Below are 15,103 nucleotides of genomic sequence, written 5' to 3' on the forward strand. Positions count from 1 at the left end.
TCAACGGTGAGGATTTTGTCTATCTTGCTCACGAAGGGACGTTACGTTTATTTACAACTAAATTACGATACAACAATTGTTCTTGTAATACGGGGCTTGTGTTTTTCGCTTTTACTCTACGTATTCGTATTCTTCAACGTTTGCGTGAAATTATGCCTATTCAACTATATTCGAATATCGCCGCCTTGCCCTTATTTCAGTATTTAATTTTATTCATTTATCTATCTCAACGCTAAACTAGCGCTCAATCTTTTTCCCCGTTAGATTGGGGGTGGATTGGGATGCAGTATGCCATTTGGGTTTTGTTTTTATTTGATCATGCAATATTATTTTGCTGCTTTTTTGTAATTCGATCGTTTGCTGTGCTGTTTATGAATGCACGAACAACAAACGGGGAAAGCTAACCAGGCGAACTATGGCGTTTCTCTACCGAGCGGAATCAGTTGCCTCGACGATGCTCGATGACATTGTTCAACACTTTCCCCCTCACTGCAAGTACTTTCGCGGCGTTTTAAAAGCAAACGGTTTTTGTAATAATTATTATTCAAAAAAAAAAAAAATTAAATGCCAAATTTTATTATACACGAAGGAAGCGAAGAGGAGCAAATCATGGGGTCGATTTGATGAATTTAAAAAAACAACAAATGACCTCCAGAAATCAAAATCGATTATCACACACCAACTTTTCAACTCATTCCCATAGGCCATCGCCATGGTTTATACTTTCGTATTGCCTTTCCTCATTACGTCTACATGTGATTTTGTTTGTGGACAAATTGTGGAATTCTACTTCGGCACAAGAAACGGAACGAGATATGATACAGGAAGATACGACTTAAAACTATCGTTTTAAAAAGGAACGGATAGTGGATAAAATTATGGTAAAGAAACACATTTCGGCACAAAGAAATGATCAAAATTGAGTTCGCCATTGACCATCTTCCAAGTATAAAAAAAATTATCTTATCACTGTTATGAAAGCAACGAGTGAGAGGATGATGAGGTTTCAAGAATGAACATATAACTCAGGATAACTTCTTCGTATACACCCTGTCGTCTTCATGACATATGTACGTGATACGTCACATAACTGTTGCGCTCTGTTCCTGAAGATGTTTATACAATTTACAAAACTACTTCACCAAGCACTTGACAATAAGTAGAACTAGTTGCTCTAAACCTATGCACACGACGCACGATCACATTCTAAATCTATCTAATCTGCGACACTAAGTACCGATGATGACTTCGCTACTGCTGGTGCTGTGTGTGGTTTGATGCTTACGCCCAAGCGTATGGGTTAAAGAATTGGATTGCAGTGTTTTTTTTTTATTTCATTTCGTCCTTTTGTGCTCCCACCGAATCAGAATGGGGTGAGAAAGTTGCTGCTGGAAAAGTTATTACCGCCGACGGTTAAAATTAAATGGTTAACTTAAAAATTAGTCTTTGGTTTGTTTACGAATTGTTGACACCCGCCGCGCCGCGTCTCACCACCCACCAACCATCCGTGGGGTTTCTGTTTTACGATTAAGCGCGCGCCCGATTGCCATTGCCGAGAGATTGGGAGATTTTTGTTAGGGTAGTCTGAACACACCTCAACCTTTCCAATAATGAAAATAAACTCTGGAAATACATTACCGTGCAGCCTAGCCTTGTACGTTATTGTTCGCCCGAAGTTACTTAACACGCCGATTGCTGATCCTTCTTTTGCTGCTCCTGCTGTTGCTGAGCCGGTGGCGGTGGCGGTGGTTTCCGCTTGTCCACCAGCTTGATGCCGTGCAGCTGGAGATTATTTTTGGACTCGGTGGCGAACTTGATGACCGCCTGCGTGGACACCTGCGGCACGTGGCTGAGATCGAGCCGCGTCAGGGCTTTACAGGTGGCCAGATGCGCAAGCGATGACTCGGTTATAAGTTTGCAGCAGCTCAGATCGAGCTCGATCAACGTCATGATTGCGGCCTGCGAGGTGCCGATCTGTGCAATAGCCGCATCGGTGATGCGCTGGCACGAGCTCAGATCGAGGTGCGTCAGGTTGGGCAGCCCCTGGGTGATGTAGCGCAGCGCAACGTCCGAAATGTCTGCCCCGGCCACCTTCAGCATCTTGAGGTTACGCAGGCGCGATTTGGAGTCTGCCAGCCCGGGTCGAGAGTCCTTCGGTGGCGAGAGGATCTCACGGATGGCGAAATCGTTCAACCCGGCGATGAAGCTAAGGTCGAGCACCTGCAGCGGTGGACACATGCAGGTGTGCAGTCCCAGCACGGCCTGAATGTGCGTGCCTTGCAGGGAGAGATTCTTCAGGCCGGGAATGCGCGAGATCAACCACGTGACCTGTCGCTTACCGAGCGCAATCCAGTCCATGATCAGATGCTCCGGCTGGCGGCGTACAATCGCGGACAGCAGGTTGGGTGAGAGCTTGTACTCGGTGCAGTTCATGCGCCGCCAAAGCGACGGATCGACGGCAATGTTGGACCAAGTTTTGCACACCATCGTGCAGGTGACGAGCGTTTCCGGGGGCAGGTAGCGGAATACGGCCAGCATGCAAGTCGCGTCGAGCGCGTAGTTGCCCGGTTGCGCCATCGCGCCCGAGTGTGCCGTCGAGGCGGGCCGAATCGGATAGAGCGGCTTTTTCATCGGCTTTGTCGACGTACTGTGGATCTGGTGCGCCAACTGCATCCGCTGGGAGGATTTTTTGCGTGGCAGCGAGCTGCTGGTGTGATTGTTCTTGGACTCGTGTCCGCCACCGCCGCCACCACCTCCACCCCCACTACCTCCTTCTGCCGTGGTCGATTGCGTGCTGTTGTGATTGTTCACTGGAATGGCACCTCCCTCTTCGCTCTTCCTGCGTTTTATCGGGACTACCCCGGTACCTGTGCCACCAACAACCGTACCCTGTTGCTGTTGCTGCTGCTGCTGGTGCTGCTGTTGCACTTCCCGGCCGTCCTTAATGACGCTCGTCGCCTGATGATGGTGTTGATGCTGAAGGTGATGATGGTTCTGGTCTAGCGGTTCGTCTTTGACTTCCACTTTCATCATGGTGCCCCCCGTTGGCCCACCGGTCATCATTTTCTTCCCGATCGCATCGTTCTCGGAGCCGCTCGAGATGTCCTCGTCCTTGATCTTGGGTTTGCGTTCAAACAGTATATTGCCACCATTTCCGCCGACGATCACCGCACTGCCGGATACGGCAAAAGCATACAACATGTCGTCCTGGAACCGAGGCGCTCGGGGCGCCGGTACATTCGCTCCAGAAATCACTGTATCTCCTCCTCCTTCGCCGCCACTTCCATGGCCGCCCCCACTAGCAACGCCTGCGCTTCCACCTCCTCCTCCTCCTATCCGGCCGAGGTCCACGTTGTGTACGGAGGACGCGTCACTGCTGACCGACATTCGGCGAATGTCGGACGATTTCTGGCGTGCCCGGAAATGGCGTGGCTAAAATAGAAAATGGAACAACCATAGGATTAAGGATATTTATTTTTATTAACCGGTGCCTCGCCGAAATTTGTGTTGTGTTTAGTGATGATTATTAATAGTTTAGCGACCTGATTGCTAATCTAATATTTCGAACTAGTTCTACTTATGCTTTCAGTGTCGAACTTACCCGATAGTCAGTATTTTTGCCCGACTTGCAACACGTGGGACACTCCCAGCTGTTTGGTAGATCATCGTTCACGATGCCGTGTATATCCGCTGGGCCACCGGCAGCCCTTTGGGCGCAGTCTGGATGCGAAATTTCGTAACACACGGAACACTCCATTAGCGCCGACGGGCCTTCCTGTAGCTGGGCTTGCAGCTTAGCCTGCGCCGGGGCGGTGATTGGTGCCTGCCGCCAGCCGTCCAAATTGCAGTGAATGCACTGCGCGGTGACCGGTAACATCGGCTGCAGACACTGGCGCATCATGCACGTTTGCTTCGCCCGACCCGGTCCCCCGAACTTCACCATGTCGAGGCAGAAACTACACTCGCCGCAATCGGACCGCTGACAGGCTTCACAGTTCTTGCATCGTGTCCGACGCCGTCGCGGTCCATTGCCACCACCACCACCACCACCACCGTCCCGCTTATCACCACCACTATGTCCACCGTGCCCACCACCACCACCACCACCACTGCTGGCCGCCAAGCCGTGCTTCTTGTACGGCCCTCGACCACCGGTGCCACTGGAAGGAAGTCGATTTCCGCTCGTCGGCTGCGGTGAAACGAAGTTCCGATCGTCGTCCGCATTGTACTGATGGTGACCGAGGCGTGCCGGTGGACCCATCGTCGTTCCTCCGTTCGAGCTGCCGATCGGAGGTGACCGGGGAGCGGAGTGCACATCTTGCTCCCCCATTACCGAACGTACTTCGTTCGAAGCGCCGTCCTTCCGGTGCACTGATGCGAGCTGAATGTGACTATTTGGGGAATGATTTTGCTGCTCTTGTGTTTGCTGCTGTTGCTCTTGTGCGTTACTTGCTTCGAATACTTGAGGGCCTGTGGAACTAGCGTCATTTTTCACAATAATCTGACGGTGTTGTTGTGGCGAATGCTGTGCCCCATCTTCCGTGTGGTCGGTGCCATTCTTTCCTCCTTCATGAAGCCTTCGCTCGCGTAGCTCATCCTCCTCATCTCCATCACGCTCGTCCTGATCGTGTCCAGCACCGCCCTCGTTATCCGTGGAGGTTCTATTCCCTCCACCACCACCCCCACCGTCACCCGAGTAGTACTCGTAATGCTCGCGGATGTACGAATTGTTGCTCACGTTGAGGTCTGGATGCAGCACCGGCACGCCGGTGATTGCTAACTCCGGAATGTCCTTGCAGTGTCGCTCGACGAGAGTTCGCACATCCTTGATCAACGCCACCGGATCCTTGATGAGCTCGGGCACGTTTTTCTTCTGTGCCGGCAGATCGTACAGGTACATCACGATGTCCTTCAGCCCGAACAGCTCGTAGTGCGTGAGGTGTACGTGCGACTTTCCGACAAGCTCGTGCTCCCGGCCCGGTTCGCCCACAAGATGCGAGTGTCCGAGCAACGTGTAGACGTACTTCGCCAACACGTACCACAGCATCTCGGTGAAGAACGGATAGCGAAACTTTTGCGGCACCTTCGTATTGTCTTCGACCTGCGCGATCTTCAGCTGCTTCACGATGCCGAACGAGTGCAGGAAGTTGCCGCCGAACACGAGCGAGTCCGTCGGCGTGTAGACCGCGTGGATCCAGCCGGTCGGAATGAAGAAAGTGTTGCCGGCGGTCAGGTAGACGCGGGCGCACTTCTCCACCGTATCGCCGAAGAACACGTCCGACTGCTTGCCCGACAGCACCCACTTTTCGTACAGCTGTAGGTTTTTCTCGGTCGGCGGGATCAACCAGAACACTTTGCTGCCGCGCAGAATGTGATACCAGACGGAGGTGCCACCGAAGTCGACGTGAAAATCGGTGTAGCAATTTTTCACCGACATCAGGCAGTACTTCTGCACCTTCGGGTACATCATGTCGTTCAACAGGTTGGTCGACTCGACCTGCGACTCCTTCAGCTGCTTCGGCCACACCACGTCCACCCAATCGATCTGTCGCACGATCGCCGGGCTCTGGACGTAGTTTTCGAGCCGCGTGTGCGAAAACTCGAGCGAGATCACATTCAGCAGCTTCTTTTTCACCGGGTCCTCGTAGTACTTCTCCCACTCCTTCATCGTCATCTCGACGTTCTTCTGCGTGTTCACGTCCATCACGTCCAGGACGCGCCGGGAGCCCACGCACGTCCGCACGTCGCCGATGGTAAAGTTGGCCGACGGTACCTGCAGCCCTAGGGCGGTTTTCTCCTTGAACAGCAGCGGTATATTGAAGCCATTCTGTTGCAGAAATCTATCGGGAAATGGGAATAAGAAAAGGGGGGGGTTAGTATTGATAATTTCCCGACAGACCGTAGAGAGCTCCGAATCGATAACCCTCAAAAACGCTAAGACAAAGGTGACAAATTAAGTTTCGTAACATGTGAAATGACCCAAAACTTCCCAACCTAAACCAGAACGCAGCCCCGTGGCTGTTTTACTCCTTTTCATCCTTCACCCGTTTATCCGCTGATCAACTTTTAATTACAACCATCACCCTTTCCCTCCTTTCGGATGATGCTAACCGGGTCAACGACAAATAATGGACGCAGCTTATCGCTTAGCCTGTTCTGTCCAATCACTGGTTGAAAATCAGGACACCGCCTTCTTCGATGCTATGCATGCGTGCTTTTAGTTTTCCTCTTGGTCGATTTTCAATCAGCAATATTGCCGAAAAAGCTTTCCTATTATCATCAACCACAATCTGATTTGCTCTGAAATCGAAGCAACCCTATGCAACTTTATAATAATAGTATACAGTTGTAGATAAAAAGATTTAAATAAAAAAGTGAAATATTTTTACTTTTAATAACGATTGTATCCGTTATTACAAAAACATTATAGGAATAAAAGATAACATTAAAGGAATAAAAGAAAATGAATCCGTATTTCGATGAGATTCGAAACCTTAGCAGTAATATGTTTGTTCAACGATAGCACTTTACTTGCAGCAACATCAAATCAAAACCGCGTATTGCGACCACAACGAAACGAGTTCCGATACAACTTTACGTAAAAAAAAAGCTTAACTGTTGTCAGACACAAACCGAACAGGTTTGAATGTCAAGCTTGCCAAAGGAAACTTTAATAAATGGAATTGAAACACGACCTACTGAAGCAGGGAGAACCAAGCAAACGGAGGAGGTACCGGCGGCGCTGGAAACACGTGTTCAGGGTTACGTTTCGGTCTACAACCGCTGGAACCCAGCGCGTCATCAGAATTGACGAACGGGGGGCTCTCAAAACACTTTCGCCGTTCGAACAGCGGAAATATTTCGTCCGCAAACGTCTTCATAATCGTTTTGCGGATCGGTGAAGGACGCGGGAAAAATGTGCGTTTCTAAGTACCTGGAGAATACGAGACAAGGCTGGGGCGAGAAGGCAAGGCCTCCTAGACCAACGTGCGTGAGGAGATTCTACGACGACGTTCACTTACCCAACTGTCAGATTTTCACCCTTCATCTCGCGCACCATGCCGGACTGGGCGAAGCGGGGCGACTCGAGCTTCTCGGCCACGCTGAACCCCCGGGCACCTTCGTAGTCATCGTCGCCTAGATTCCACTCTTCCGAGTAAAGCTTGCGCTGTTTGCGTTCACGCTGGAAAGGAAACGGAGAAAAGAAGGAACGCGAGATGGTGAGATGATGGTTAGGCAATGAATGTGTATAAGCTGCGGAAGAAGTTTTGCTTTTTTCTTATTCAAATAAAATCACACGAAAGAAACCCAAACACGAAAGACGCCAGGAACGCGATTACAGCATTGGATTACAACCCCACCCTCGGGAGGGTTCCGGGTGTTGGTAGGGCTAAAAGTTTCTCACCCCTTCGCTCCCTTCGGGTTGTACTCTCCCTGCTGCCTCGTCGGCGACAGTCACACATAGACACACAGGTGGAATATGAGCACAAAGGGCACGTAATCATGCTCACGACGACTGTATGGTGGTTGTGACCGTGAAAAGTGAAAGTAACTCTTCAGCTGTTTCTGGTCCCGAGTTTGGTGTAAAGTTTGCTCCAAGAAGACCCGCTACTTTCGGGTGCGTTGGTAGCGGAGGTGGTAGAGGTGGACGCAGATGACTCTCATTTTGGCCGGTAAGTTTGGGTTGAATTTACAGAGCAGAAATTAACTACCGAAAGAGTGGTGGCGTTCAACTAAATTCTGCTCTTTGCATGCGTCATCCTTCAGACATTTTTTTTAAATAATTGCAATAGAAATTTAACAGTTTTCAGTACCTAAAACTCCCGAATTTCGACACACTGTAACCATAATTCCAAAGACGCACGCATTCCCTTGGTGTGTCACACTGTCTATTGGGGTTAGAAAACATAAACCGTGGTAATTTGCACAGCTGACAACCTAGCTAAAGAACATTAGCTATTCACCTGAGTTGGTTTCGTTCAAACAATGAAAATGTTTATCAAATGTGTTATGAAAAAAAATATTCTGCGGTAAAAAAAGAGCTCTCGGAAGCTCTCCTATGTCTGACAGACAAGTCCTGTCATCCACCACCGGAGTGTTCCTTGAGTCAACGCGACACATGCAATTGCGATAAGGGTTGACGGCAGTTTCCGTCTGGCAATCGATAGACATCGAGCACTTCTCCCACGGAACATTGTATGTACATAGGGCATGGTAGGAGGTGGAAGAGAGAAATGCGGTTGGGCTCACGAACCATCTTATCACGATCATCCCACAACACAACGTGAGTGTGAGACAACAAGTGAAATGGCTGCCTCAATGCAATGAAGCTTTCGCAGCAGGCGATGGACACATCAATGCAAAATTTGTAAAACTAATACAGCCTTTTACGATGGATAGCATAAGTTGAAACGCGTTGAACGCCTTTGTTAACTCCGTTAACGCTTCTGGAAACCGGAATATGACATCTTGCAATCCTTCAGCGCGTTTGTCACCTTCATTAATGATTCTTTAAACTCGAATATGATATTTGTAAACTTCATTATCGCCCTGTCAGATTGGAGGCCGGTTTGTTTTGGGTTTCATAGATGCAAATTGTGTACACATACATATATAGTCAACCATTCGAAAAAGACGTTACTGTTCACATTCAAATTGTATCCACGCTGTGAATAAATTATTTTAAACGATAGAACGGTTCTATTGAATATCTGTTATGGAAATGGTATATTGTGGTATACACAAATCATAGGAGGGCCCATAGAAACGGAAATGTAAAATTTATTCTTACCAATCTAGTAAGCTTAGATGTGCTGCGGTGAAGGTAATTGCAAGTGAGAATTTCAGATTCCGTGATAAACAAGCTCAGCGAAGGAGGAACAGGATTAATTTGCCCACTGAGGAGTAGTGAATTGGCCTTTTATTTTCCATTGAAACTGGAAAAGAAGTGTTGGCTCACGTTTATGCCAAACTCGCATATCGCTTCCCTCGGCGTCGTATAGAGCCACTTGCGCCGCGTCCTGGTGCTATGGGGTCACGTCATGAAGCCGGGGAAGCCCCAGGTTGCGTTGCATGGTGCTGGCGTAAACCCCGGTTGGCACCCGCTGTTGGCGTCGTCGGAGTAGCCTGGTGCTGTCCAAAAGCTGCCTTGCTCTACGCCGCCTGGATCCTAGCCCGTAGCGTGGGGTCACGACCGAACCTGCTCATTCTCGCTCGATCTTGGGCCGCTGCCCGTACCGCTGCTTGTTCCGTTACTCGCCGCCTGGCCGCTGCCGTCTGCCGCTCAGCGATGGCTTTCTCTCGGTGGTCTAGAGCCGCTGGAGCTCGGAACAGATGATTCTTGCTGCCTCCTCCAGTCGAACCCAGGCCTCCGTGCTATAGAGCAGGTGTTCGTGCATGTTGTCGACGGTAACGGTTGCCAGCCCATGTCCAGACAGGAGCCGCTCGCGCACCCCGGCGAAACGGGGGCACTGGAACAGCACGTGTTCCGGCAACTCCTCGGTGTCAGGGCAGGCCGGATAGGGTAAACTTTTTGGCTGCGAGATACTGGCGGAAAAAGCCGTGCCCCGTCAGCACCTGGGACAGGTAGAAGTTTACCCGTCCGTGTTTCCGGGCCATCCACCGCTCTACATCCGGGATCATCCGGTAGCTCCAGCGGACGAAAGCTTTCTTAGACTCGTCTTCGAACAATGAGGGCTCATTCAGAAAGCGGTAGGTTTGTTCGTTGCTTGTTGATTTCATCAAATGCCGTCGTTGCAGTGAAAGTTGCTGTTCATTGTCTTGAGCTGACACCATGCTTGTTTTCACATATGCACCCAGCAGGACCAGTGCCTCCAACGTGTCATTCTTTTCCAGTTTCAATGGAAAATAAAAGGCCAATTCACTACTCCTCAGTGGGCAAAATAATCCTGTTCCTCCTTCGCTGAGCTTGTTTATCACGGAATCTGAAATTCTCACTTGCAATTACCTTCACCGCAGCACATCTAAGCTTACTAGATTGGTAAGAATAAATTTTACATTTCCGTTTCTATGGGCCCTCCTATGATTTGTGTATACCACAATATACCATTTCCATAACAGATATTCAATAGAACCGTTCAATCGTTTAAAATAATTTATTCACAGCGTGGATACAATTTGAATGTGAACAGTAACGTCTTTTTCGAATGGTTGACTATATATGTATGTGTACACAATTTGCATCTATGAAACCCAAAACAAACCGGCCTCCAATCTGACAGGGCGATACAGCCGTTGCCACCTATGTTCAGCTCTAACCCACCGATGATTGAAATAGCTCATCAACTGTTGTCTCTAAAGCAACTGGTATTGAAATAGCTCATTGACAGTTGCCTCTAACGCATCTCATTTTGTCTCTAACTCATCTGACTATGTCTCTAACGCGGGCAACCCTCTCAAGCCGAAAAATAAGGAGAAAACAAAGTAATTGTGGTTATGATACATTGTAAGACTCCAAGAACTTTAAAGCTTTTCTTATGTATTTTTGAACAATTTTGCGTTTAATTTTTATACGTGCCGGCATACGTATCAACTATGCATTGTGGTGTTCAACCCGGTGGCATAAACGCACTATCTTAACTGTCAAGTGACATACATTAATCCAAGCAAGTACGTTTATGCCGCCGAGTTGAACACCGTAATGCAGGCTTCTTAGTTGATGCGTATGCAGGCACGTATAAAAATTAAACGCAAAATTATTTAAAAATACATAAGAATAGCTTTAAAGTATACCAAAATAATAATGTTTATTGTTCTTGGAGTCTTACAATGTATCATAACCACAATTACTTTGGTTTTTCCTTATTTTTATCCTTGCCTGCGTTAGAGGCATAGTCAGATGAGTTAGAGACAAAATGAGATGCGTTAGAGACAACTGTCAATGAGCTATTTCAATACCAGTTGCTTTAGAGACAACAGTTGATGAGCTATTTCAAAATAACGTGTGTTAGAGACAAAATCACCCGCTTTCGAGGCAAAGTTGGCTGGCAATGGCTGTAATGAAGTTTACAAATATCATATTCGAGTTTAAAGAATCATTAATGAAGGTGACAAACGCGCTGAAGGATTGCAAGATGTCATATTCCGGTTTCCAGAAGCGTTAACGGAGTTAACAAAGGCGTTCAACGCGTTTCAACTTATGCTATCCATCGTAAAAGGCTGTAATATGTGGTATTGAGAGAAAGAAAGACAAACATATACACATGAAATTGAGTAACAATAAATCAAACTATTGACACCCCGCGGCTGCAAAAATAAACACTGGCTAATAGGCTCATCCTTTTTTTTTACGAGACATTTAATAAACATTGTCGTAAAAGGAAGCAGTTAAAGTATGCACCGTTGGAGTAAGATTTAAAAAGCTATAAAATCTGATCCAACCGTTAAAAATCACTTTGCCCCAGAAAAAGGTTTCTTTCGCGATGCCGAGTTTGTCGAGAAGCAACGCGGTCGGGCCGCCCCGTAATATCGCAAGGATGATACGAACAGCAGCAACAATGCGGAACAGGAAAACCTGGCCAAGCCGACGGACGACGACGACGACGACACCGACGACGATGATGATGCTGGATGCTATCGAAATACGAAAACTGGCGTACATAACATAAGCGAAAACCGGTTCCTTTTTTTGTCGGATTCTCGGACTCCGAAATGTTACCCGGCGCGCGCTGGTGGGCTCCAAAAATGGAGTGATTCAAGTCAGGTATCAGTTTGTACGAAAGGGAGAGAGAGAGAGGGAAAAAGAAAGAGGATAAAGAATGAAGATTCCGAGGATGCCGTGAACTTTTCGGCAAAAACCTTCGCACGACGACGGAAAATTTGACCAATCCTTAACCGCAAAGCAAGAAAGCGTCCTTTACACAACGGGTTGGTGGTGATGGCTGTCGCTTTTGGAAGCTCAAACCCAAACGGAGAAGAAACGCTGCAAAATGCTATCACAACGAATAAAAAGTGTGGTTCAACAAATTTTCGACAGTAGCCTGGAAGTATTCAAACGTGATCGATCCACAAAAGTTCATTTGAAGGTTGCTAAAAATATCGGGTCCAAAAAAGAGCTTGATAGGTGCATTCCTTAAAAACCATCGAAGAAATCTTACGTCTCGAAAGGTAAACAAAGCGGGACGCAGAACGAAACATCAGCTTTTTTTCCCCGAGAGTGTTGTTCAGCGAGTTGTCCGCGAGAGGCAAACTAAAAAAAGAAGCATATACCCTTGGGAGAAATTTATAGATGGAACGATGAGAAGTGTATGTTTTAAACTCGCTCGGGGATGATGTGGTAGGGCAGCGATCACAAACATGCTTGGCGCCACCTCGAAGATGGAACAGCAGTGAAGGAATCCATCCCAAACATCATTAACCCCACACCCCACGGACTGGTCTCTCGCGCGGACAACAATTCGTCTAGCACGCAGCGAACAAATGGAGTCACCCTCACAACAGTTGACTCACGAGTTTTGATGAATGAATATGACTGTTGTGTGCGTCAGCCGGGCTTGCTCAAGGCATAGGCCATTAAGATACGTACCCGCCAAAATTCGCGAATCTTGCCAATTGCTCTTTGTTTAACTTAAACGTAAATTTGATTTCTTCGATTCTTTGGAAGTGTTTTGAATTAGAAACGAAACTCTCGCAGACATTTGGTAAATAATGCCATCTATCAGTCGCCGACACAATCAACTTCTCTTTTAAGTTTGCTTCTTTTTTTCAATTTGACCTGGGAAAATTACGCAAACATTTATTTCGCCAATCGCGCAAGATAAGAAACACTTGATAGAAATTATCTACGCCTCATGAGTAGAAACACAAGTAGGTCAAAGGCACGGCATAATTATCTACCAAATGGTTTCATTTAAGATTCCTTGCATGATCATCATTTTTGACCGTGGGTTTCTTGATGAATCATTTCCTACAAAACTTTATCTAAAAAAAACAATCTCAAATAAATGTCGATTCGACCCAATAATTGCCGGTAACCCGAACACTTTGACGAGCATTTTAAAGACTGATCCTGTTGGTTGGCTGTAAACATTTTCGACATTCCACACCGCCTGATGCCAGTTGACGGCGCGCGCGCCCCTGGCATCGATTGTGCCCAGGGGGGAGGAAAAGTGCAACCTAAAAATAAATGAAAACACTCCCGCCGGGAGATGAGTTTCTCGTTTAATTTGGATCAACACACCTGTCGGACAAAACAGAACCCCCTCGTGGGAGTATCACGGGTTTGTGTTGTGGGATGCGGATAGCTTTCCGGTATATAATTTCCTTCGAATCAGAACTGCATTTACGCCAATATTTAAATGACGTTATGAAACGAGTAGTACAATGTGGTTTCCTTGGTTCCATTTTGCGAATGTAGCGAAGCAACGCTCTGGAACCGGGGTGTGTCGCCTTCCGGTCATCTACGTTTACGACACGTCTTGAAGTAACACTTTGTTTCTCTTTCCGTTTCAAAGCCGACCCAACCAAAGCCATTCGCTTTCCGCTTTTTTCTATCGTCCTCTCAACTCAATGAGCGGAAGAAAATCATGCATGAAATATTCATGTGCACCACACGTTCAACATCGCTCTCAACGTCCGCCCCTCCGCCATTAGACCACCTATCATTTCGCATGGCGCTCTCAGACTCAGCAGAACCACGGCCGTACCCTTTCTGGTATGCTGGACGGAAACGTCCCGGTTCCGGATGGTCTTGCACAGTAGCCGGCCGGCTGACGTACGTAAGGAGGGTACGAGACCCACACACAGTGTAACCCCAGCAAAGTTGCCGCGCAAGAACACGTGAGCGAGCACAAATCTAACTCGCACTTCCGAAACATCGGCAGCGTACCGACCACGAGATATTTTCGATGTTCTTGTGTTGAAGAAGGAGAGATCCTCCGGACGAATCACCTCAGCGCAATAACGATCAAGATGGCCATACGCGGTTGGGGCAGGCAGACACAGGTTGCCGAAAACGCGAGTTGGTTTGCCGATGGGAAAAGCAACGCCAACGCTGATTTAATGCGCGCGCATACATCCGCATCTCGTTTTCGCTCAAGACTCCTTTTCCGCTGGATCGTGCCTTGATGTGTCCTGTCGCGCTCTATTATTTCGCGAATCCATCCCTTTCTGCATTCATGCACGTTAAATGGTACGTTCCTCCTCTTGCGCCGTGTGCGCTGGAAAACCGCTAGCCATGCTATTTTCAAGCAGCGGTACCACTAGAAGGCAAGAATAAAAAATAATACGTTCTAAACCGCGAACTCCTCCCGACATCATCAGGTGAAGTTTCGCGGGAAGAAATATCACCCGCGACTCTCGACCAACCAAGCGTGTCCCTCGAGAAGAAGTCGCTCTCGCGCTTTTCTTGCCCGCGTGTAATTAGCTCATCTGCTTCCGAATCCGGAGACAAAGCGCGCGTCATCTCGCAAGCGTTGTTCTTTGTGGTGACGTTCGATTCGTTAGTCCGGTTTTCTTCAGTCTTGCCCGGCCATCGTCGGGGACCACCACGCGATGGGGCAGACAGCGTGTGCAAAGAAACGGCTGACTGACGAATACCCGGCTGATGACATCAATAAACTTTGCTTCAAACGAAGCTCGTCCGTTCGACGATGGATGGATTTTAAATTGGAAGAAAGTGTGTACTGGCCAACATTTTCGGAGTGCGCAATTAAATGTCAGTGCACATTTTTTAACTGGAACCAGCATTCGGCTTGCGGATTTTTTCTCATTGACTCTTGTGGTGATTCTTAGCTATTATTCTTTCGTGTGTTTCTTTATCCATTCTCTCACGAGGAAATCGTGCGAGAAATAATTTGATATTTTGTGTAAAAATATTTCCAAGTTTGCCTTCGTCGGAAGAATTGTGCTCCCCCTTTCTCTTGGATATCTTAGTTTTGCAGCGTGGCAAACACATACGTTATCTACCCTGCCGCGGTTATGGAGCCCGATGATTCTTTTTTCCACCCGTTCAGTGTGTACTTACCAATTGCCTGCGACTTTTGGATGGCGATATCGGCGGCACCTTTTCGGACGACATCGCGCGCCGCACGTCGTTTGCTCAACCACCGGAAGCCAATGTTGATGGCGAAATTGTGTATGTGTG

The 15,103-nt window shown here is 47.9% G+C and overlaps 1 protein-coding gene across 1 annotated transcript; it reads right to left on the reverse strand.

The window, feature by feature from the left end:
* Nucleotides 1-1,097: 1,097 nt before the first annotated feature.
* Nucleotides 1,098-15,103, reverse strand: LOC131288981 (jmjC domain-containing histone demethylation protein 1). The gene is made up of 5 exons (XM_058318166.1): nt 14,984-15,103; nt 7,023-7,183; nt 4,507-5,840; nt 3,602-4,437; nt 1,098-3,432 (listed from the first exon to the last, which is right to left on the reverse strand). Exons 1-5 carry the CDS (start codon nt 15,035-15,037, stop codon nt 1,681-1,683), a joined length of 4,137 nt encoding a protein of 1,378 aa, XP_058174149.1. The 5' UTR covers nt 15,038-15,103; the 3' UTR covers nt 1,098-1,680.

The sequence above is a fragment of the Anopheles ziemanni genome, chromosome 3, assembly GCF_943734765.1.
Source record: "Anopheles ziemanni chromosome 3, idAnoZiCoDA_A2_x.2, whole genome shotgun sequence".
Classification (NCBI taxonomy): domain Eukaryota; kingdom Metazoa; phylum Arthropoda; class Insecta; order Diptera; family Culicidae; genus Anopheles; species Anopheles ziemanni.